The 25,392-nt window shown below is 38.3% G+C and overlaps 1 protein-coding gene and 1 long non-coding RNA gene across 4 annotated transcripts in view; both read left to right on the forward strand.

The window, feature by feature from the left end:
* The first annotated feature begins 2,117 nt into the window (after window positions 1–2,117).
* Window positions 2,118–25,392, forward strand: part of LOC139969054 (protocadherin Fat 4-like) — a 124,680-nt gene continuing 101,405 nt past the window's right edge. For 2 of the 3 annotated variants that reach the window (XM_071973793.1, XM_071973794.1), the window contains exons 1-8: window positions 2,118–2,338; window positions 3,874–3,983; window positions 4,342–4,464; window positions 11,538–11,912; window positions 19,211–19,324; window positions 20,192–20,614; window positions 22,302–22,721; window positions 23,317–23,456. In XM_071973793.1, coding sequence (XP_071829894.1) covers window positions 3,911–3,983; window positions 4,342–4,464; window positions 11,538–11,912; window positions 19,211–19,324; window positions 20,192–20,614; window positions 22,302–22,721; window positions 23,317–23,456 — 1,668 coding nt within the window. In that variant the 5' untranslated portion in view covers window positions 2,118–2,338; window positions 3,874–3,910. Of the gene's footprint in view, window positions 2,339–3,873; window positions 3,984–4,341; window positions 4,465–11,537; window positions 11,913–15,063; window positions 15,256–19,210; window positions 19,325–20,191; window positions 20,615–22,301; window positions 22,722–23,316; window positions 23,457–25,392 lie in introns of those variants that run through there. The other variant, XM_071973795.1, reaches the window with a different exon arrangement.
* LOC139969050 (uncharacterized) lies at window positions 7,156–10,618 on the forward strand. The gene is made up of 3 exons (XR_011793641.1): window positions 7,156–7,343; window positions 8,073–8,234; window positions 8,637–10,618. It is a non-coding gene; the product is annotated as an uncharacterized lncRNA (long non-coding RNA).

The raw sequence follows: 25,392 nt of genomic DNA on the forward strand, positions 1-25,392 counted from the left end.
ACTATATGGTTAATTTTTTTCGTTATGAAGTTACTAAATAGTAAGTTTTTATGTCATATTATTTACTATATGGTAATAATATAACGTATAAACATATGTATACACTAAAGGTTTGCAAACGGAGCAATAGGACGTTTATTTTTTCTACACTGTGTTAACGGGGGCACAGCCAGAGAAGCACATACGAATTGATGGTCAACAGCAAATCTTAACAATGAAAATGTCCGTGGTAACAATAAACAAACTTCCTCCTTGCATAAAGTGATATAAACCCTCATCGTAAGCTCTTCACGCGTCTCCTATATATATTATTTAAATTTTGTCTTTTTTTTAATCAAATATAAATGTTGTTATGTATGTGTCCAAAAAAGAAAACTTGAAAAAAAGGAAGAAAGAAAGAAAAAGTTTTACTTTGATATTCATATCATGTTACAAAGGCAATTTTAGATTCTAGACAACTGACAAGCTAGAACGCTGAAAAACAAATTCAATCCTTTCAAAGACGAAAAAAAAGATATATTGTTTTGCTAACTTTAGCCTTCAACCTGTTGCAAATGTCAAGAGCGAGTTCAGGATACATATCATCGCCCCCCCCGAACTTGCCCCCCCAATAATCACCTTTGTTTATCAGTTATAGATGACGTCATCATCTCTGAAATCTGAAGTTGGAATAAAAACGTCTGATTTGTATATCCACGCAGCTGCTGAGATCAATATGAAAACGAGATATATTTGAATATCCATAGGGAAATCAGTAAGATCCATGACGAAAGAGGGCTAGCTTTCTCGCCCAATCGACGCTAATTCGTTTTATTTTCGGGCGGACCCGCCTTGGTTTGAATGACAGGCGGACGGCATTTGGGCATCGACGGGAAAAGAATTTTCTTGGACGATAATGTTTAGAAAACCCAACAAAATTTATACAGCTTGTCAAGATACATCAAACAGTTGATGGAAAAAGGCTGTTACAGATATGCGCATAAAAAGACTGTCAGTGGTATGGGAGAAGGTGTATAGACGGTAGGTGTAGATGGTAAACAAAGTGAAGCAAAGCTTTGAATTTAAAAGATGGTAGATACAAATAAGATACAAGTTTCAAATTTAAATTTCAAATGTAACAGAATTCAATTTATTTTGAGTACAAGAAAGATACACCTCGTAAAGGGAATGCCACAAAAGGTTCTGACCTTAGTGTATATATATATATATATATATATATATATATATATATATATATATATATATATATATATATATTTATATATATATATATATATATATATATATATATATATATATATATATATATATATATATATATATATATATATATATATTATTGATATTGATATTGTCTCCTAATTGATTTTGGTATCATCGGCGAATACATTTTTATTTTTGTAATCACCCGTCACCTTCTACTCACCACTCCTTCAATGAGAGATATACGGTTAGTGGTACAGCAAAATCAGTATTTCAGAATTTAATTGTACCTAATCTCCCGAAACGACCTTGGAAATGTGGACCAATTATGCGTTCCAGAAATATTTGTGTTCCATCACTTCGTTCCTATTTTCACATATATTTACACTTATTTGTTGGTGACTAGCCCATCCCTCTCTCAAAATGTTTGTATCGTACCCCCGCCCCACCCCACCCCTAGAGAAGTTTTGGACCGCCCTTAAAAAGAAGTCTAGCTACGTTATCGCATGATGTAAAACAACTTTTAGAAAGAGCAGCGGGTTACTTGTGTCTACTTTTTTATCAGTTTTCTTATCAAACCAACGTGAAAATTTGGATGTGCATGTTGATAACCAACTGCAGTCATCACTGGAAGAAAACCAATTCAGAATGCCGCCACGTTTATTTCTAGTGTCACGCGGAAAGTACCCGTTTGTGTATGGTACCGAGGCTCTTGTATACCGGCGTGTAAAAAAAAGTAATATCAAGCCGATTATTATTGTTCGAAACAAGCAAGCATATACAACAATATATGGTTAATCGTAATTTGTATGGCATACCTTGGCAACTAATACCCAACGAATGATTCACAATAGAAAACGTCCACGCATGGGTTGCTCGTGAAGGTAGGGCATCACGATATTATTCTTAGATTTATTTGACTTATCTTATAGCCAGTGAATAGTCTGCATAGCTGACCTATAAGGGGTATATTTGAACGAAAACTTACAATTGGCTGCTATTCTGTTACCATAAGAAACACTGCACCGAACACAACATCCTTTAAAGAAGAGCGGATATTAATGGAATATTTATATAGGACTTGAACTGACAATCGACAATAACTCGGTGCTTAGGCTATATAGACTAATTGGAAGTAAGTTTTTTTTCTTCAATTTAAAGCCACACATTTCAGATAATAGTTAATTGAAAGATTAACCTATACTGTAAAGTAAAAATTAGAATCATATTTGTGAACCACAAGGGTGCTCATAGTATACCCGGCAATATGATATCATGTATACCTTTCTGGAGGATTGAACTGCAACCACGAAAGTATTTTGAAGCGCTAAATATATCTATCAATAATTAAAAGACTCTTGCTTGTGCAAGCTGCCGCCATGTATATAAACTTACATAGATTGGCATATGTAAATAAAAGGTTAATGCTTCTAGGTAAGTTTTGCTAGATAAATGTACTATTGACAATGTTAGTATCATATACATGTCCTGATCACATGGACTCTCCCGGAAACACGTTGTAAAGAGACTGACTCTGAAGATAGGGTCATGCAGTTGAACAAGAGGGATGGTAATGTTTGAATTTCATTCCCTAAGTCAAGTGGCACTTACCAAGTGTCATATACATAATTATAACAATATAGAAGCGGATGCATAGTAGAGGGGGTAAGGTGGGGGGGGGGTGGGGTGTTTATTATGCGTCTTATCTCCCCTCACAAAACTATATGCGGTAGCCTTCCTTAGAATCATTCAGCCTACTAATGTACCGATCAGAAATAAAATGCGACTTGCGACGGATTTAGGAGGCTTAAAGCTCCCAACAAAAAAATCAGCTACGCTGATATACACAACAAAACTGTAGAGTCAATCAGGTATGTCTGCCCCATTCCTGGACGGTACAAGTAGTGTAAGTCATAGTGGAGGGTCTCTCTTCAGTGGTGTTCCAAGGTACCACAAGTTCGCACCGGTATTTGCATTTATTTTGGGAGTGTAATATTACATCCAACTTTATTTTAAATGTTGAGCAGAAAATATTAAATAGACAATTTGTTTTCTCTAAGCAAGATATATGTTTTGGTTATTGTCTTCAAGTAAAACACCCTATGAATTTCCTTATCTTTCATATGAAGTATGATATTTATCAGGAAAAAAATTAACAGCGGTATTCCAAATACAAATGCATTCTTCAATAAGTTTAAATTCTTACTACAGGTGTTGAAATATCTTTATAAGTGCGAAACTTGCTCTCCCATTTCTTACAATAACCTTTACGCAACATTTTCTAGTTGTTCTTCTCTTTTTGATGTTTAGGTTTTCGGAGTCACTATTTATTTGTCCTGATTCAGTTATACCTTGATTATCAGCTACGTGGGAATGTTTATTATATATTTCGAAATTCGTATTAATCTACTTGGTTAATCGATCACTTTAATTTTCACAATTATGGTCGCTATTCAAGAAATAGCTATTGTTTATTTACAAACATGGAAAAACAAAATTGTGCATTGAATTCAAAGTTTGAATAAAAGACGGCAAAAAAAAAAAAAAAAAAAAAAAGTTCGCACCGGTCAGCCTATAGGCCTATATATAGTTACGGCACTTTCCCTTTTATATATTTATCATAGAACCAGAAAAATTGCTTCATTAATAATCTTGTATTTTTCTATTCAGTTTGGAAACAAGGCTTAGTGCCTCTCAGAAGGCAAAAATGAAGATAATATTGCTTCTCCAGCTGTCTTTCTTGCTACTTGGTACAGAAAAAGCACTTGGTCAAACTAATCGTAAGTTCTCTGTGTCCACTTCATTCATCAAGTTTTTATATCTTAGCACGTAAGATGTAAATTTAAAAAAAAAACATATCATGTCCTGGTATCGGTATTGAATTTTAAAATTATCATGTTGAGTAAATATGTTGGTATCGGTGATTTTAGTGATTTATTCCAGACATTTAATATACCAAGCAAAAGTAAACAACCATGAAAAAGTAATTTCCCGAGTGCATTTTGCACACTAATTAAATGTGGTAAATTAATTACGTCAAATTTTGGTAATTTTTGTCATATTTACATATTATATATGCTGTCTTCAAATTTTTCTTCCTCTTTTGCATTAATTTATTTTCATGATTTGTTCGTTCAGCTTGCTCAAGCAACCCTTGTCAGAATGGTGCTGCGTGCCAGGAAGCCCCTATCAGTCCGGGTTACGTATGTTTCTGTGTCGGAGATTGGATAGGCCAAGACTGTGAAATGCCAAAGGAACAATGTAAGTTGCAATTAAGGATCTCCTCATTTTACAAGCAACAAGTGACGAGGGGTTTATATCTTCATAGGTGGAATTGCACCTTTGTCTGCTTCTGCTACGGCTTCAAAGTCAGCTTTATAAGAGGGCGGGTGATGGTGGGGTGGGGGGGGGGGCTAATATACTAGTCTAAGTAGATTTTACATATTTCAAATGTAGACACAGAACTCGAATGTGTTGTTAGAATGAAGTCTTTGTCCGCAATTCTATTTAGAAGAATATTAAAAAAAAAAAAAAACAGAAAAAAACATTTAGGAAGAAAAAGTGCACCTTAAAGGTTGCACTGCAAAGCTTCACAGAAAGTGAAATACAACATATGACTATCAATATCAAAGTTTAAATGTACGTTTATTAATTTAAATGCAAGTTTCACCAGTATGCTGAGAGTACATGTCTCAATTGATTAGTCAGGCCTGAACTATCCTGTTAAAACGTTAAGTACAACAACGCTTTGACCAATAACCTATATACAGTTATACAACAGTAATTGTTACTACACTGTAAAAACACCTGGGTCATTTTGTGTGACCCATCTCAGGCGCGTATCCAGGATTTTCTAACCCGGGGGGCGCGAATGACTATCTAAGCGGAGCGCCACCATCGGTTGGCGCGCAGCGTACAAGAAAATTTCTGGTTTTGATACCCCCAGATCACCGGAAATGGCACTTCTCGGGCTTGAAAATGACCAACCAGATGTACACTTTTGCCTGAAAACCAAGTATTTCCCCAAACTTTTTTTTTTCCATCTATAACCTTTTTGAAGATTGTCACCAGTCACACATCATGTTCGACCTCATCGCATGTCCTATGGATCATTGCTTTTGTAGGTGATTCTACGTCACAGCCCACAATATCCGACAGCCCCACTTTTCAAGGTTTTAAGCCCATTATTTGTTCAGAATTTGAAAATTCACATTTCTCGTGAATAAAATCACTTCAAAACATACTCATAATGTTGCAAAAAATGTCATCTATGGACAAGCAATATAGAAAAACCTCCTTGAACCCCTAATAGACAGGTCAAAATTGCACGAGTAGAGGAAAGTATGACGAAGAATGTTGGTCAGGAAATTTTCGAAAATTCAGACACAGTTAATTTATTGGTGTACAAATATTAAAACCTCTTATAATGGCTATTATAAAACTTGGTTGAAGGAAATGAAAAATACCAGATATTTCCGATATCAGGTATATCGAAACCGAACACTACACACATAGGCGTAGGTCCCGTAGGAGGCGGGGGCTGCAGCCCCCCCCCCGCAACCAAATTGTTCCCATTTTTTCGGGCACCTACTGAAAGAAAAATAAATAGCAATGAATAGCTTAAAAATTATCTCCTTGGTAATTAAAATAAAGTTCTAAGCTTGGCCGGCTTTACTACTGTAAAAGAGAGTTTTGACATAAATGGATCTGTATGCTTTTTCTCCATCTACATAAGACATTTCGTTGTTTACATTAGCATCCAGCGGTATACTGCGCAACTTTCACGGACCGTAAGGTACACGATGCCATGCAATGTAATATTCGATGCTTGCTTATGTGATATTGGCACCGATTTGTTGAACGCGCGCTTCGCGCGCGTTGTCTTTTTTTCGGGCAAGTTATTACATCCCCCAAATCCAATTGGGCTCCTACGCCTTTAACTACACACATAGACAGTTTTTGAGGCTGTTCATCGTGGAACATGCATTTCAATGCTCACTGATATGATGTTATATCTGCTCTTCGCTTTACAAATTCGAACAGGCGTGTAGCGAGTAATTGCCAAGGGAAGGGCGAAGCCTGTAGGCAAACTATCTAAGCCAAGCGCCACCATGAGTTGGCGCGAAGCGTACAAGAAAAATTTTGACCAAAAATGCCTCCCAGATCGCTGGAAGTGACACTTCCCAGGCCTTGTAAGTTGCATCTAAGCATTTTCTATTTTGAAATTACTAGCGATGTCATAAAGAAAATTTGCTCGGGGGGGGGGGGCGGTCGCCCCCTTCCCGAAATGCGTCATGTTCCCCGACGACTCGGTCGAGTTCAAGACCAGCCACAGTTGGTTCCATATAGCACAATTGTACAATTGTTTAAGGCGTCCATACACACACGCGTTATGATAGACCATATATAGTATTTATATGGATACATTAGTGAGAGAGGAAAAATGGAAACGTCAAAAATGGAGTTGTCGGTGTAAGGGGTAGGGTTAGGCGCACACCCCCTCCGTAATCCTTGATCTGTCACTGGCTACCCTGTGTATATAATAGGGATCAGCGCTTTAACTATGACTGTTCCTCTTTCTCTTCCCGAGGTCTTGGCTATCTTCTACTCCCTCCTTTTCTCCTTTTTCTCTTTTGTTTATTTTTCTTTTCCCTTCCTTCCTCTCCTCCTTTTCTTTCCCCCCCCCTCCTTTTCCCTTTTTTCTTCTCTTTTTTTCTCTCCTCTTTTCCTTACCCGGGGGGCGCGCGCCCCCAACGCCCCCCCCCTGGATACGCACCTGCATCTGCTGAGTCAGCCATACTTTACCCAGAAATGGGTCGTATTGGTTGAGTTATTACGCAAGATTGTTTGAAATTGTGAAATAGCTCGATGAAAGTTTGACATTTTGCACTGGGTCACTCTCAAAGACTTTTCTCATTGGATAAGTTATGTCATGTGACCACTATCAGCGTTTTTGCATGACGCCTTTCGTAGACGACAGCTGAAAACCGTCACACAAATCTACAAACCATACGTAAATTCAGGACCAAGAAGGCAGTCTAAGTTGAATCAAAAACTTTGATGGGCTCTGAAAATGGACACGTTTGTTAGTTCCACCCTTGCTGACTGGGGTTTGCCAATGTAAATACCAATATTCAAAGGTAAATATACGCCAAAGTATGCTGACTAGTTCAGGCCACAGGCGCTCGCAACGTTTATTAGTTAAATACTATATTATAGTATGCCATTGTAGATATGATGATAGGCTAGGCCTAAGTAACATGTTATTAGTGCTGCGAGCGCCGTGGTGCAGACAAGGCCATAATTACCCTGATACAGTGATACTGATAGTGATACATAGATAGCTGTAATGTTAGACCTAACGTTTGGTCTTTGATAAAGCATAGGCCTAACCTCACTACGTAAGTTTAACTAAATATAACGTTAGAGGCTAAGACTAGTATAATGTTACTTGTTAATAGCTATCTTGCTGAACAGAGAGTTAACAGTGTGCTATTAAATGTAGTAAAACAGTAGCATAATCAGACTTTTTAGTGGGGGTGGGGTGGGGGAGAGCAGAAGGGTAGCAAGGAGTCTGTGCAATGGGAGGGGGACAAGATATGGGGAAGGGGTGTAAGGGGAGGGATAAAATTCTTGTATTTAAGGGGTGGACAAGATGTAAAATGGTTCATCATTTCTATCTTACTAATTTACTTGTATGTCAATTTGGGGCGGATGGGGTGACCAATTGGGGGCTTTTCCCCTACTGGTTATGCCACTGCAGTAAAATATGATATACTCCAACAAACAGTCTTTGCCAAGACTATAGTCGGTGTAATTGAACAATTGAAGTTAACTTTATATGTCCTATTTTTATCTGTGGACTATAGGTAGCATGGTACACAAAAGCCCATTGGAAACATCCTGCTACAGACTATCTTGAGGAAAGATTGCCCGAAAACGATCCCATGCCTTTAAGAAACAAGAAGCAACACCGAAAGAAGTAAAGAAGCCTACACCTGTAAAGTGCAACATAAAAACAGATCCAAAAGGTACTAATACCATTATCTTGAACAGTCTACATACAATATACTCAGTAAGGGATAAGGGTCAATTTTTTTTAACTGTGTAGGCTAAGTAACTGATATTCCTACATCCTCAGTCATTCCTACTGGTATGTAATTAAATCGCATAAAATGTCATGATGATTTTTCACTTATAACAGTCAGGTGCCAAGTTAAGTTGCTTGAACCTTAAACTTAGTATGTAGGTAGCCCTTTGTGAGTAGATGATCCCTCTATTTTTTCATGGAGGTCCAAGGTCATTTGAGGTCAACAGAATCTTAAATCTGCTATGGTAATGATTCAAGTGAAAAGATTTGCTACTTATTTAAATTAGTGACAACAGAATTAAGTGTGCATTGAAAGCAGCAATTTATTTTCTTTCTTCCAAAGGTTGGGACCAATCTTTCTCAATTCATGGAAGATGAGCTTAAGCAAGATAGAACTCGAAAGCAGCCATTCGTCCTTGCATTTGGTGATAGAAGGTATCCGACTCAGTCATTTGTGATCATCGAAGGGGTTGCTCTGCCAGCAACAGATTTGATTGCAGCTTTTGATATTTGTTTCAAATCATTGTACTTGTTTGACATATCCTACCCCTGCCAGTGTCAAACAACCTGGGAATTTATACACAAATTCCTCTTTAAGCTTAGTGAAGGGAAAGGAAAGGTTTCGACATCCCCTTCAGTAAGAAGCCTACGTGCTTTTTTAAGTAGTCAGTAAGAGAAAAAAGGTATGGAAACAACTTTGTCAAAAGTAGTGTTTAATATGATTTATTTGTTTTTTTTTATACATTGTAACCTTTTATCGTATAATTTTCTCAAAACACATATAAGGGATATGAACATATCTCCTGTAAACCTTGGGCAGTGCAACATTAGGTTAACACTTAGTTCATGGTCATTAACATGATGGGATGATTACATGAGGTTTTTAATTTACATAATGTGACAAAGTTGTTTTCTATTTATGTCTGCATGTTATATTACCTTGAACAAGGTTTCATTTGGTATTTGTTATTGTTAAGTTTAGAGGGACTAAAGAAGCAGAACTGCCTCACAAACAGTGGTGCAAAACTAGTGTTCCAACCATACATCATACATGCACAACTAGCCAAAAGCATGACTGATGTGCATTTTTTGCCTGAGCAACTGAAAATTTAATACATATTGTAACATATTGGTGGTGCAAAAATATTTATTCACAGTGTTTCCATTTATTGAGGACTTTTGACTTATAACTCTTGTACTGTATGTTATAAACAGCTTTTCCTCATTCAAATCTAATGCTGTTTTGGTACAAGAACTACTGAGGAAATTATCACCTTTGGGATATGCTTGCAAGATTTTATTAATTGGCAGCTGGCCATAGGGTTTGTCTTGCCCCACCAACCCAGTGCAAAATATGTTCGATATTGTCTTTGACTTTTGACATTGACAAAGCCCCCACCAAACATTGAGCTTTCCAAAATATTTGATTTCTTACAGCCACCATTGATGTACTACATGTCTTCTTTGTATACCTAACATTTTATACAATTGATAACTATGGAATGTTGTTTATTTATATTCTTTAAAAACAATTAGAAATGCTAGCTAATAATCAAATGACTACAGTGACTAAGGATACAAGTAAAGAGTGAGTGCATGATCCAGTCTTGATTAACTTAATATTACAAACACTGCAGCAAACCTAGCTGTGAGATCAACAATTAAAGTCTTTCAAGTAGTACAGAACATATTCCTCAGTGAACTAAAATTTGTGCACATGAATAAATGATGAGTTGTTTTAGTTAAGTATGTCAGGATTTTAAGGAACATTGCTTAGTTTCCAATGATTCTCAGTTGGTACATTAGACTTAGCCTATGTTCTTGTGTTCATTGTTTGTTTAGTTTTATGGGTATCACATTACTCTGATTTTTAGTGTTACTATGATGTTCTAGTTGGAATAAAACAAAATGAATATCGATAATTATATGTGAAATAGAAGAAGTTGCATGCTTTATTGTAACACCACTTTGTGATTTGAATAAATTAATTTATCTTTAGGAATCGAAGTCTAATGTCATTTCTTTTATAGCCTTCCTGCAACTGCAAATGTAAATTCAGCTTTGACCCATTTACGTGGTCAATTTGTTTGACCCAATCTGCTGGGCTGGTGGAGATTGCACTAACCACTGGGTCAAAAGCTGGGTCAAAGTAGCATATGGGTCAAAGTAGCGTATGGGTCAAAATAACCCAGTTTTAGGTCAGATGTCAAATGACACAGATCCTTGGTCAAATTGACCCAAACCTGGGCTGGTGGAGATTCCACTAAGTTGCTGGGTCAAATTTGGGTCAAAAAATGACCCAAGTGTTTTTACAGTGTATAGCAATTGCAGTTAAATTACCTTTCCAATTCGGTGACTTATCCTTTACAGCCTGTTGGCTTCTAAGTCATCATACGGTCCCTAGAGTCCCCTACCAAACCAAGAGGAAAACATACTTTGTGATCGATTATCCGTGATATAGTGTACGCTGAATGTTTGCATATTTTCAGGAATAGAAGACTTTGTATGTTCTGTGCATGGTGGTATGTTGTGATGATAACATTCTAACATTCATTTTTGCATCAGCCTCAGATCCTGCTATAGGATCGAAACGTCAGGCCAACTTACTTTGACGTATTCTCTTGCACAGGCTCTCTATAAGCAGTTTGCTAACAGCTTCATTTTATTTTGACACAAGGAAGATTTAACACAATCACAACTCCCCCCGCCCCTGCCCCCCACCGCCCGAAAAGAACAATGACAGAAATAAAAAAGCATTGAGCGTATCAGAGCATAATCAGGGACAATTCAGACTACTTTATTTTGACAAAAGAAATAAAGAAAAGAAAAGAAGGGCAACCGAAATTTGTTTCACTGTAGAGGATCCAGTACTTTATTAAGGAGGGAGTGTAACCGAGTGGTCTTTGAAGCCAACTTCCATGCAGATCGTGTAGAACCACCACATCCCTCCCCATACCCCAGGGAAACATACCATTATACGTCAGATGGTGCATTTTGAGGTAAATTTAGACGATGAAAAAGGTCTATAAATGTGTATGAATGAAGCAAGGTACGGTGTGCTAAATAATAACCACTATTGATTTTGATTTTTGTGTGTGTGTGTCAGTTTGAAAAGGAATAAACCCATCCTCGTTGAATATGGACATGTATAGAACATGAGCTGCACTCATTTGATTTGCTATATCACAATATATATGATACTTTGCTTGCCCATAAAGAATTCCCATTAATTATCAATTTTCAGTGTTATCTGGTGCCAGAAGAAATTGCGACCAGAATTTCCATCTGGAGGCGAATGGAAGTATAACGTCACCAGAATGGCCAGATCCATATATAGTAAATCAAGTGTGTTACTACCAAGTCAAATTTCCAAACGCGGAATCCATTCGGCTTAATATAGACTTTTTCGTTACTGAACTCGACAAGGACGAATTATACTTCAACGATGGACCAACTCCACCGGGTATTCGCGACCCGGAAGTATTAAAATTGAGCGGAGATATACAGCCTGGGAATCGTTCTGTGTCACCTTTACTCTTCGATACCAACCAACTTACCTTGATTTGGGAGTCTGATCGAAATCTCGCAGGGCCAGGATTTTTGCTAAGTTTTATTATCGGTGAGTATTGCATGCGCCAAGTAGAGATCCACTTTGAATGCCGTTATAAAAAGTTAATTTCAACCATATAGGCCTACGCCAATGACGTTTATGTGTTCCCTTATAATCCAGGAATCAACATTTAACGAACAAATATGCTCTCCTGGGTTGTAAAAATGTCCATTTCTTGTAATGCTTTTCTATGACAATCCTACGCAGGTTAACCACCCCCGGCCCCCCTCTACGATTTCCATCCACGCCCAACTTCCACTATAGATACATACAGTAGCGACTGTACAAAGTTACAAAAGTGAGGGGGGGGGGTGGTAGAACGCACTGGCGGATCCAGGGCCTTTGTTTGGGAGGGGCCAAAGTGGCATTAGAGTGATATGGGGGAGGGGTGTAAGGGGAGGGGGGCCCCCTCGCCTTTGGAAAATTTTCTATTGCTGAATGCCCTCAGATGCAATTTGGTGCGACAAAAGTGTACAATGGTGATGTTAATTTACTTCTAAAAAAATGTTTCCCAGGTGTAATTTTCTAAAATATTTATAAAACAAAGTTGGGAACATATTTCTCAAGAAATTTTATTTCTCATAGGTTATAAATTTCTTACAACCAGCCTGTAACTGCAAAATTGTGTTTCAACTGTAAATCCTCATGCTCATACATTTACATAGCTCCCAACTTTTGAGAAGGCAAATGCTGGTCCATGCCACGAATCGCCGTCCTGGGTGACAGGCGCGGCGGGACGGAAAAATTATTGGGGGGGGGGGCTAATGTATGGAGACTATCTAAGCGGAGCGCCACCATCGGTTGGCGCAGAGCGTACAAGAAAATTTTGGGTTTTTTCAAACCCCTTGATGGCCGGAAACGGCACTTCCCGAGTGTTTTATGCTGCGAATACCTAGCCCTAAAATATAGGTCTCAAGTCTGCAGATTGCACGTAAAAGTCTGTAAAAACATTGTTATTGTGTGTATTCGATGGTGCTTTAAGAGAGTAGCTATTACTCGTAGTGTACTCGCAAAGACGTTTTTGAGTGTGGTAAGGGCAGTGGCGGGGGGGGGGCAAGAATGGTCTGTAGGGGCGCTTTCAACACTATCTAAGCGGAGCGCCATCACAGGTTGGCGCGGAGCGTACAGAAAAATTTTGGATAAAGATACTCCCTAGATTGCAGGAAATGACCCTTTCCGGGCCTTGCTAATTTGCAGATAAACGGAGAATAAATAGGTGTCGTCGCCAGTTTGTCGGAAAATTACACCAACAGAATATGACAAATGTCAATAGGTATATGAGAGCGCAATAAAATAGTCAATAATCGCGAATAAGTAATAAGTAGTGAAAAGCTGAAAAGGGCGCCAGCAGTCCATTTGAGTCCGTCCGGGGGGGGGGGGGGCATCCGCCCCCTGACTGTGTATATATACGCTCCGCCGCTAAGTAAGGGGATGTTGGAGAACTGGCTGAAATGAGGCAAGTCATTGGCCTAAGACGAAGTTGTGTTATGCTAACCGGTACTCACACTCACTGCTTCCACTTTTCACGGGGCGTGAAGACGCGGTTGGGGTGACAACGTGGTCTATAGCCAGGGGACGCGCCGAGGGTCCCCCAGCAATTACTAAAATTATTACACCTATATATAGTATACATGTGCATCGGACAGATCGACAAGTATGCATTGAAAAATGGGCAGATGCACGTTTCGGAGCCTTGGTAAATATTGGGGGGCTTATCATGCATTTGCCCCCTCAACTTTTTCATTGGGGGGCAGCCCCCAAGCCCCCCCGGTTCCGCCGCCACTGCTGGGGAGGGGTATAAGGGGAGGGGGTGTCCCCCTCCCCTTTTGAATTTTTTTGGAATCCTGGTGATGCCTACATGTAAAATGGTGGCACTTAGAAAGGCTTTTGTCAGCCAAAATTTTCTGACAAATATGCATTTTTTTGTGTGTAACATCAATAAATTGAATAGTAGGTGATAATTCATTCTTTCCCGTGGCATGAAATGTTCGCTGCTCGCCCCAATGAAAAGAATTATAGGCTAATTTGAGGTTCAAATGATGCTGTATAGGAGGTTTTATACTCTATTATGCTAAATGCTAAAGAAATGATGGTTGCTAAGTCAAAATTTGATGCCAATTTTGTATGTATACTTGACAATTACAATGCGGTTTTTTCGGACGCTTGTGCGGGTCAGCGGGTTTGGGTGTTAGAATGCGGGTCTAATTCCCGCGAATTGCGGGTCAGTTGGGAGCTCTGCATTTAATTTTAAACCAGAAAACGAAAAGGTTAAGACTAGTCTACCACTGCTATTCCTCTCGATTTTTTTAATTTCCAATCATATGATTTAGCGGATGTTCGGAAACACTTTTTGGCTCACCTTTGGGGGGGGGGCCATGGCCCCCCTTGGCCCCCCCTTGGATCCGCCAGTGGTAGAACGCCACCACGGGTGTAGGCCCTTGCCCAGAAGAATTTAAAATGTTTGTAACTGGCCAACGGCGAATAGCTTATGCTCAATCTACGGTCGCCCAGAAGAGAGATTTGATACCGAACTTCCATATTTTCCAAAATCCGTTTGTTTTCTATCCTCACAATTCAATTTTTTTGTTTTGAAATTTCCGCCTCTTATCAGTTAGTTGCGACAGTTTGTTTAAAATAGTTTAAATTTCGCCGGACTGTTTAAGCCTATGCAAAGGCCAAAATGTATACTTTTTGTCAAAGCTTGCGGCGTTTATCTCGAATTTCGAAATGAATAACAAGGAATGAAGGTATTTGTTTTATAAAATCTCAACATATATATAGTTGGGGAGCAAAGTGGAGGGGAGGGGGAAGGGGAGGGGATGTTCAAAATTTATTTTACATATCATCAACTTAAATTGGTATATGTCGATATAAATTGATGATATGTGTCGAATTAAGCTGGCATAAGTCAATTTAAATCGACATCTAACAGTTTAAATCGATGATATGTCAATTTAAATCGGTAGAAGTCAATTTAAGCTACTAGAAACCGGTATAAGTGGAAGGAAATTGGTATATGTCGATTCCCCACAATATGAGACTGATGGCCCGCCATAGCGCGTTTAGCTGAAGTGCTGCAAAACCAACAGCAGACGACAGGTTATTTACACGATGGAGAAACTTTGCTCATACACTGAGCATAAATTACGTTATTTTAGTTCAGTGGTACGGTACAAACTCCTAAGTAACTCCGGAGTCTGTACGATCAAACAGGTAGACCAGCTGGGCTAGTTTAATTTGGTTTTTTAGTCCAAACCCTCTCGTAGCAAAAGAGATACAGATCGGGAAAGAGATGGGAAAGAAATTAGGAAGGCACCGTCGTCAGACAGTGAAGAATGCCAGTTGCGAATCGGTAATCGTGGGTTGTTTTGATGTGCATGAATGGTAGTTTATGAATCCATAGTAACTTCAGCGTTAATCGCGATGTCCTGTGTTGTCTAAACAAGGAGTTGTTCCATAACAACTCCCTGTTCCATAACAACTCCCTGGTGTAAAGTAGGGGTGATGATTCCGTTAGATTATTCTACACTTTGGGAGATCATGCATGCACTGTAGCAGTAACACTTCTAATATGTTAGGAATTAGGCTAGCTAGGCCTAACGTACTTAGCCTACTACATAAAATTGCACCATTAACTTACACACTAAATCGTCAAACTCAAGGTAATGTGATCTATAACTGAGCGGTAAGTCCTCGTAGAAGTTCTCACTAGCTAAGCCCTACCCATCACTTGATAGCTGACAAGTTGGTCATTCATAGTACTATCAAATTACCATATCATGACCATGAAGATTGTTGTCTATGAGCCTGAACTTTTCACCACTTGTAAACAAAACTCTTCACTCAGTAGGCCTAGTAAACAATTTTCCTACGCTGTTCCTGAGGACAAACTAAAACGAATGACAGCGAATGACCAAATGACTTTGTACAGGGTTAATTATCATTCGCGAATGACAACGAATAACAAAGAAGGATGGTGGTGAGAAGAGATAGAATGATTAACGGAGTGGAGTAAACGCGGTTATTGGTTTTCTGTGCAAAAATGATTTGAGGAAAATCGCATGTTAAGTGGTTGCAAGGTGGGGGGGGGGGGGGAGGGGGGAATAAAAACAATAAGAATAATTTTTTTACATTAACAAATTTTTTCAATTGCCCTAAGTTCACGGGATAAAATCCCACAGGGCTAGTCAGACATCTTGCTCAAGAATTTCCGAAAAACACAGGTCGCAGTCGCAAAATGTCAACTCGGATTTTTGCGATTTTAACCCCGATTTTGGGGGGAAATTTCCGCAAGACGGGTGCCCCCCTTGCCCCCCCTTCCCTACGCCACTGTTACAGAGTAGCTCCATAACTGGCGCAAATTTTCTCCTTTTCCAGTCCCTTTTACACCCCCCCCCCATAAAAATAAAAATAAATCTTTTTTTTTTCATAGAAATGTCCAATATAAAGACTTCCTGAAATTTTTAGCCGTTTCAAGATTATAGTATTGTTAGTTTCTAACAATTAATATCGGAAAAATGACGTTAAATTTACTTTTTAAAATCAGACTTACAATTTCGCTTACTATAAGGTGCGTTTGTATCTTGTCTGTACTTTACTAGATCTAGTAAGCCACCCACTTCGCATCCACTCGGTTTGCATGGCTTTAATATACCCACGAAGTCTGAACTGTGATATCTGGTTGAAGCAAATGTCTGTGCTGTCATTCACTGTCATTCGTTTTAGTCAACGCAATTTTTTTAGTGTGTACAACATATTGTCATTCGTTATGTGTAACGCAATTGTCATTCGTTTTAGTAACACCCTGTTCCTGGCCTGGGAGACCAAAAGTGGTATACAATTGCCTCAATTGATCCAAGTTTGTACTTCAATTTGCACTCTCCAGCATCCAAGCCATAGAAAATCAGATTTTGTTTGATAACATATTGAAATGTTGTTCTCCTGATGCTTTCAGCACTTTTCCTGAGGAAGTATGAGTTTATAAACTCAGGCGGATTGATATAGACCCTGTGTGACAACTTACAAGGCTCAAGTAAACATATTATGGACATTGTGCCTATTAAGCCTGGTCTGGGGGCATCCTCTCAGTGGGGGGTCAACACCTGCATCTTAAAAGTCTTTTAAAGCAGCATTTTGCGTCCTTTTCTATGGTTTTTCTCAACCTCACTGATTCCACGATGCCATAACGACATACATAACTAGCTTATCTATTCAAATCGAACTTCAAATGGTGGCATCAAAGTCGAAAATTTACAACTTTCATCTTTGTTTTTATCAAAGATATTTTCCGTTGGGATCCAAATAAACCTCGCCCACAATATGAATATTTAAAAGCTACGAACGTCATTGGCCAATACGTAATACAACACCATGCTTGATTTGTGTAGATTGTCTATGGAGGTTGTGCCAGAGAGCTGTTAGAGTCCAGCTCGCTGTTTGTACCAAGTTACCAACTTGACGTTTGAATCTAATTTTTAGCAACGGCTCATAACTAAACCTGCATCTCTGATTGGTTGGATTCAAACTAGTGGGTTAGGGGAACTGTATGCGATTAATATAAAATGTGGAATTTGTCGATGGACACTTTTCTCATTATCTGCAAATGTCCTTAATTATTCGCCAATTAACGCATTTGGCAGGGAAAACTTGACTAATATCTTAGTTTGCTGTTTTGTGATTGATATATGTAAAAAACTTGATGGACTTGTCAAAAAGTGGAAAACAGCAACAAAATGGAAAATGCTGCTTTAAAATATTATGTAGGCCTAGGCCCTATAGTTTGTGTTTTGCTCCGTAACCCCTCATCATTTCATGGTCATAAGTTGTACATTAACTTTGGGCTATGACTGAAGTACAGTACGATATATATCAGTGATCTGCACATAGTGAATTAGATATTAGAAGCCAAGCTGATGAACTGCAAGTTTGCAATACTCTAAGTGTTTGATACACATTTTCAGTTGGTGCATATCAACATATACCTCATAAACTGCCATACATTCCAATCCACAATGTCTTAATTTAGTTTTTCAATTTTTTGGTTCTTCAAAACTTTATCGTGCTATATACCAATAATAATGGTACAATAGAGTGGAAGTTAGTGGGTTAATTTACATTCTGTTGGCCTCTGAGAAATTATTACAATGAATTGTTGTCACCCTTCAGTTTCATATGTTATAAGGCAGGTTTTCACCTTCAGAGCAACATGCAGTTATTACTCACAAGTCAGTTCCTTGTGTAAAACTGTCCATATACAGTAACATTATTGTATTGGAACTCATGTTTTCCGTCAAACAGAATTTTGTGTATCAAACAGTCTATTTTTGTTTATACACATAACTTAAGTTATATATAACTATCAATTGCATACTACATCATGCAGGAAACAAATGATTGGGGATTTGTGGTTGTTATGTTAGTTTTTGTCTTGTGAGGTTAGCATTTTTTGTGCCAATATTGACCTGGAGTGCCGATATGGGCGTATTGTAAAACGTGTGCATTAAAGTTTATTGTCAGCAAGAACTTTACAATTAACAGAGTTTGAGATGTATAGGCTTCGCAACAAAGCTCTTGCATGCTGTGAATAGGTTTGCTCAGCCTTAGAATCAAGAAAGACAAATAAAACTGCTTACAAAAGAAACATACTTTTGAGCCTGCCTGATTTGAAGTTGCGGTAAGCGGTTATGGAATTAACAATGCTGTCGTTGCCCATGTCTTTATAAACAAGTGACAAAAAGGAATGCTGAAATGAGTCCCACCCAGGTCATGTCACAAATCAAGTCAGGGAAGTAAACTTGTTTTCCAAGCAAAATTTCATGTTCATATTAAAAATTATAAGCTAAAAACAAGACATGTGGGCCCTATTTCAAGTAGAAGCATGAGAATTGCTCAATACCCCCTGTTTAAAAAAAAATGTGTCCCAAAGCATCCCCAAATACCAGGTCATACATACTGACCCTCAAAAAATGTCCTATTAATATGTTATATTTATCATGAAAATTAAATAAGAAATATGAGTTTGATTAGTCCTACTTTTTCCCCGTAATGAAAGCATTATCAGTGGTTTGCTGAACAGTGCATGTGTATAGCTTTCAAGTTATTGCTTCAAAAATCAGAAAATCCAATGTTAACCACCCCAGTTAGAAAATAGCTAACTGGATGGGCCAAAAAATAAGAGAAAACTTTAAAGCTGCCAGTACGATGTAACTTCAATGCAAAACAATCCACTAGTTGCGAAAAGTCAATACACAGCATTGAACCAAGTCAATTTCTTACATGGATTTTTTTCTCCTGTTTTTTTTCTTCAGATGTCGATTTTTGCTGGCAGAACCAGTGCCAGGGAAGTTCCGTGTGCCTGGATATGGAAGATGGATATACATGCCTCTGTCCCAATACCCATGTTGGTGAATTCTGTGAATTTGGTAAGGAAGAAGATTAAAACAGTGCCATTTAAAGAAAGATTTACTCAAAAAGTATGAATGGAAGTTATGGCAAACATGTTCTAAGAAAAGTAAATTTTGTAGTTGGAAAGCAATGAACAAAGTTCAACCACTGAAATATGTGTATATTGCCATGTAGTGTATATCAACTGGAATTACACTTCTCTGTTGTTAACAAATTCTTCCCTTTCTTTCATAAGAACCATAAGAAAACTGTTGCTATATAGAGAAAGAGCATACTGGTTGGTAAATCATTAATAACAAGCTTGTTGAGTCATGCATTTTGAATCAAATTTTACATCCTACTGTCCATACATGTTTGTTGAATTTTCAGTAATATAAATAACAAATATGGCGAATCAATAGTTCCACTATTATAGTAAGTACTAAAGCATGTCGTTGCCAATTTGTGACTGTTCTGTTAGATTGTACAAAGTAGATCTGCATTAAGTTGGCACCTGGCTGCTGTTGGTATTTGCTCAGAAAATAATGAATGTGTAATATTCTTGATTTAAGATGTTCTAAGATGTCCATTTGGTAAATGAATGTCTCTTCTAATCAAGTTCAACTGTGTTTGGATGTACAGTAGCTTTAGATCTACTCTGTGCCATGCACATGGCTATGTGCACCTATACAGCTTCCAGGTACATTATGGGTCTGTAGTGTTATTGTCTTCCACTTTCATTTGCTATTGGGATGCCATGATATCACTTAACAAATTTATATCATTTAATAAAGGACAGTGCAGCTGATAAGCCCTTCAATATGCTTCGTATCCATATTGTTGTACTGGGGGATATCTATCAACATATATACACATTTGTAGTGAAAATGCTATCTACTTTACAGGATTGGTTCTGATTGCCGTTACACAACCCATAATAACAACCCGTGCTCTTGTAGAGGGCACATTTGTGTTCACCTTGAACTTTGACCTATCTCTGACCCCATCTGAGAACGCCGTATTTCAAGCAGTGGGGTTTAACCTATGGCGAGTGCAGGCATTCTTAAGTGGCACGGCCGATGGCAATGGACAGCGGATTGGAACATTAACTCCACTCCTTACCCAAGCACAGGGTGGAGCCTCATGGCTACCTTCAGCAAATACAAACTTATTTGGTATCCAGGCAAACTTTATTCTGTCTGGGTTTGTCTGCTCAGATGTACAGTACTTGTGTGCGATTATTGACAAGTCTTCAACGGCAGATTTTGAAGTGAGAGGTGACCCTACAGAAGAATCACTGATTGGATGTACCCCGATTAGCTGCAGAGGTAATGTACTGTAATATATTGAATGATTAATGGGAACATATGATCATGAAGAAACTTATGAGTTTGAAAGAATTTGTAAAAGTAAGTTGGCCTGACGTTTCCATCCTAGCAGGATCTTCTTCAAAAGCTAAATGATAAGTAACAGTAACAGTCAGGGACAAAAACACACACAGAATACAGACAGGTTAATTAGCATGGTGAACACAAAGAGATAGATGTAAGGGGAGTTTGAAAGAAAGATATCAATTTCAACAAATCTAGTTTGTACACAATAGACTAGCTTACAAAGGGAAATGCTTTCATGCAAGGTACAGTTTTTTGGTTTTCAAACAATTGTTTTTGCTGATTCCCTTTACTTTCATGAAGTCAGCATTGAGAGAAAACAGAGATAAGATCAGCACACATAAGTTGCACAAGTAGGCTAGCTAAAATGGGACACATTTACATGATCACAACAATATGTCATAAATAAGCTTGCAGATTAACATTAATGTTGCTTAGAAGTTTCCATTGCAAGCTTTACTTGATGACTGAAGTCTTATGTGTATGTACTGTAGTAATATAACCATAGATTGTCAGCTAGTTTGACTGCAAATAAGAATGTACTGTGTGTATCACTTCAATCTTTAAAGTCTCAATGTGTGTTTTCCAAACTATAAACTTTGACCTTTCCAGCTTGCTGCCATAAATGCTCAGTAAAAATGTCACCGGTCTATGCAATTTTCATATTAATATTCATTATTTTTATTGATTTGTCTGTTGTTAAACATTTTGAGCTGAATAAAATTCGCCAGATTTTGTAACAAGTCCGTAGATTCTACAAACTTCAATCAAAATTTGAAAGCCCCGCCCAACAGATCGTGCGCCAATCAAATCTCTCTGTTTTGTTTATGACTGTTACGCCTATCTTACTTTCACTTTCGTGGCTAGCCTGTGTTAGGTCTCTTGAATAGCATCTTTCTTTCGGTCTTGCTGATGTAGTTTGCGAAATTGTGTCATTTCCTTCCATTGCAATGAATAAAATATTTAAGGTATTTTCAGACGTTCCTCCATGGAATTGGGTAACAAAAAGTCAACGATACGAGTACATATATACAGGTTACATTTGTGTAATGAGCATGCTGATATGGGCTGTCACAGTGATTTTACGGTAAATCGTTCGTGCCATAAGGGCAACAGAAAATCAAAATTTTTTCTTTCAATTGTGCAACAGCTTTTCTCCATTAAATCCACCTGGTCAGATTGCATTTAGAATAAAGAAGAAACATTGAATCTGCTTTAGAAGTTTGTTTTCTGAAATTCATCAGCAAAAACGTATTGAGTCTTTAACAATAGTTTGGCATGGATTAGATGACACTGAAATTTACTTAAAAATACAATGAAATGTATCTTTGTGAATGTGCAGCTGCATGTGTGAAACTGCTCAGCTGGTATTCACTCATTCCATGCAGTTGTGGTCTTTTTCTGGTCCAGTTCAGGTCATTAAGTCTTTCTGTTCTTATCCAACTCTCCTCCAGTAGCCTGCATACTACCCTCTTCTGCGGGTTTATTTCAGTCAGCTAACCAGAATTAATCAACCTAGATTAATATTACACCTCTTAAACTGTATTTTTTGCATATCAATCAGTAATGGTCTTTAATGCTTTAATATTATATGGACCCGTTAACAATATTTCTTGTATTACAGGCGTTGAGATATCATCCACTGCAATTTTTGGACTTGACAATGTGAATATTCAAGCTGGAATGATGGAGACTTTCAACTTTGACCTTGCACTGTCTTCTGTGGCTGGTGCTGGCAGCGTACAGGGTACCAACCTTTGGCGTGTGGTTGCATTTGCCAGCAGCTTTTCAGATGGCAGTGTAAGGGTTGCCGAGACTGTGGTTGGTCTTACACCGAGTGCTGCCTCTGCAGCTGTTACTGCTGGAATGGTGACGTCCCTGTCAAATGTGGAGGCCAATTTGGATCTTCGGTCTTTTGGCTGCGAACAGTTGAGGTATCTATGTGTGGAAGTCCAGAGGGACCTCTCGTCATCACCACCATTTACTCTGACGGGTGTTCCAGATGAGAATGCTTTGATCACGTGTCAACAATTAATGTGCGGAGGTAAAGTGTCTTTTTGGACTTTTAAGTATTTTTGCATTGGACTGATGTTTTTGCTTTCCTTTAATACAACTTGATTGCAATAGACATAAGTAATGCAAGATAAAGCTTGCATGTTTTGACTAGCTGAATGGACTAAACCAATTCTAGACATTCTGCAAATCTGCTTTTAACAAACAGCACGCTGCCAAGGAAGTGTAGGGCTGGGTGGGGGTTGATGGTAGGGGGTGGAGTGGGGGTGGGGTGGGGATTTATATTGTGGGTGCCCTGCTTCCCTATTGATTGATACGTACATCTGGCTTTAAATGCTTGCACAGATCGATTGAATTTAGAAAATTAATTGTGAAATCTACCTGAAAGTGCACTGTAATTCTTCAAATCCAACCCAATGTAATGCAGAAACACATCTATAAGGTTATAATCCATATCTATTCTGCATTCTTCAAAATTGTAGTGATATAACTGCCACAGCACTACCAAGAGATAATAGTGCAAAGGATGGAAATTTAAATTAAAATCAGAAAAAAAATGTGTAAAATGACATGAAGATCAAATATATTGTTGACATTCTGTATGTTTCATACACTTTTCTTCACAGCGGTGTTGATCCATCAAGTCAGCTTCACTTTTATGCCTGGAATGATTATTGCTAACAGCCCAAACAACATGATCAGCTTTGAATTGACAGCTTTTACTCTCTCAACAAGTGCAACCATTGCAGGTGTTAATCTTTGGAGGGTAAGTTTCTTACAGAACTAAAGGTGTTGTATCAGCATGAACATGCCATAGGGTAAATTGATATTTGCAATAGAAATCTACAGTACTCTAAATGAATCCTGCTGTACTCTAAAGGAATCCTTTTGCACTCTAAAGGAATCCTGCTGTACTCTCTAAAAGGAATCCTCCTGTACTCCAAAGCAATCCTGCTACGCTCTACAGGAATCCTGCTGTACTCTCTAAGGAATCCTGCTGTACTCTAAAGGAATCCTGCTGTACTCTCTAAAGCAATCCTTCTGTACTCTAAAGCAATCCTGCTGCACTCTAAACGAATCCTGCTGTACTCTCTGAAGGAATTCTGTACTACCCCTTAAAGGAATCCTGCTGTACTCTAAAGGAATCCCAATGTACTCTATGGGAATCCTGCTGCACTCTAAACGAATCCTGCTACTCTACAGGAATTCTGCTGTACTCTCTAAAGGAATCCTGCTGTACTCTAAAGGAATCCTGCTGTACTCTCTAAAAGGAATCCTCCTGTACTCCAAAGCAATCCTGCTATGCTCTACAGGAATCCTGCTGTACTCTCTAAAGGAATCCTGCTGTACTCTAAAGGAATCCTGCTGTACTCTCTAAAGGAATCCTGCTGTACTCTAAAGGTATCCTGCTGTACTCTCTAAAGGATTCCTGCTGTACTCTAAAAGGAATCCTGCTGCACTCTAAAGGGATCCTTCTGTACTCTCTAAAGGAATCCTTCTGTACTCTAAAAGGAATCCTGCTGCATGTACTCCTGCTGTACTCTAAAGGAATCCTGCTGTACTCTAAAAGGAATCCTTCTGTACTCTCTAAAGGAATCCTGCTGTACTCTAGAATCCTGCTCTCAGTGTAGTCTCTCTTAAGTCATTTTTTTCTATGGATAGTATGGTAAATTTGTCCATAAGCAAAATCCTAAAATTGTTTGCGTCCACTCATAAAAACTTGCATCCCTGCAGTCCTCCTGAAACCATGCACTTTAAAATACCTCTACAGGAACACAACAATGCTTAGTTATAATGACCCTTGATAACACCTTGGCTTAGATTTCCATTTCAGTATTGTGATTTGTTAATATGTTCTGCATAGGCCTAGTTGTGATGTGTGCACTTTGGGTCTGATTCTCAAAAGAAAATGGTTGGGTCTGTCGTCGGACGCAAGCAGTTTGAAGATTTTGCGTCCCTGGCTAAAACGTTGTGTCCTGGAAGCAGATCCTGCATTCATAACAATTCTGTAATACCATAATCATCAAACATGTTCTTGGTTATCGGCATGTTGTTATCAGTTAACACAAGACTGATCATAGCAGTAGTTGAAAGGAACATAATAACTTTAGCGATATGTTTGTACCCCTCTGTCTGAGGTTGTGAGGTAACTATTCTGATGACCTAATTTCAAGAGCTGCTTTGACCCACTTTGCCTTGAATGGCTGCCAAAAGGGCTCTTTGATAAGTTTATTTTGATGGACATACTGGGTTTAGTGGGGGGCTGTAGTTAAATTGCATCTTGTTGGGCAAGGAATAAAAGTGATAGGAACTGGCATATGGTTGATCTCATTTTATTTAGGTATTAAAGAAGTCTAGAAGTTTCCTCTCACATTTGATGCTGCCTGTTCCGGTAGTAAACGTCAGGATCGAAACGTCAGGCCAACTTACTTTTACACATTCTTTTACACAGGCTCTCTAGTTTATAAGCAGTTTGCTAACAGTTTATTTTATTTTGTTCCGGTAGTAGTTATATTTGTATGTAAAGCTGGATGACTCTAACAACTCTTGGAAATTTTCTTAAAAAAGCAAGTTGCTACCTCTAACTTTAGTATTCAGTGAAAAAATTACATAGTCTTTATCATAGCTTGTATGTATGCTAGTCTTTTAAGTCCTTAGGATTCATTCAATCATTGGCAAATATTCCAGCACTACATGTGATC

The sequence above is a fragment of the Apostichopus japonicus genome, chromosome 6, assembly GCF_037975245.1.
Source record: "Apostichopus japonicus isolate 1M-3 chromosome 6, ASM3797524v1, whole genome shotgun sequence".
Lineage (NCBI taxonomy): Eukaryota > Metazoa > Echinodermata > Holothuroidea > Aspidochirotida > Stichopodidae > Apostichopus > Apostichopus japonicus.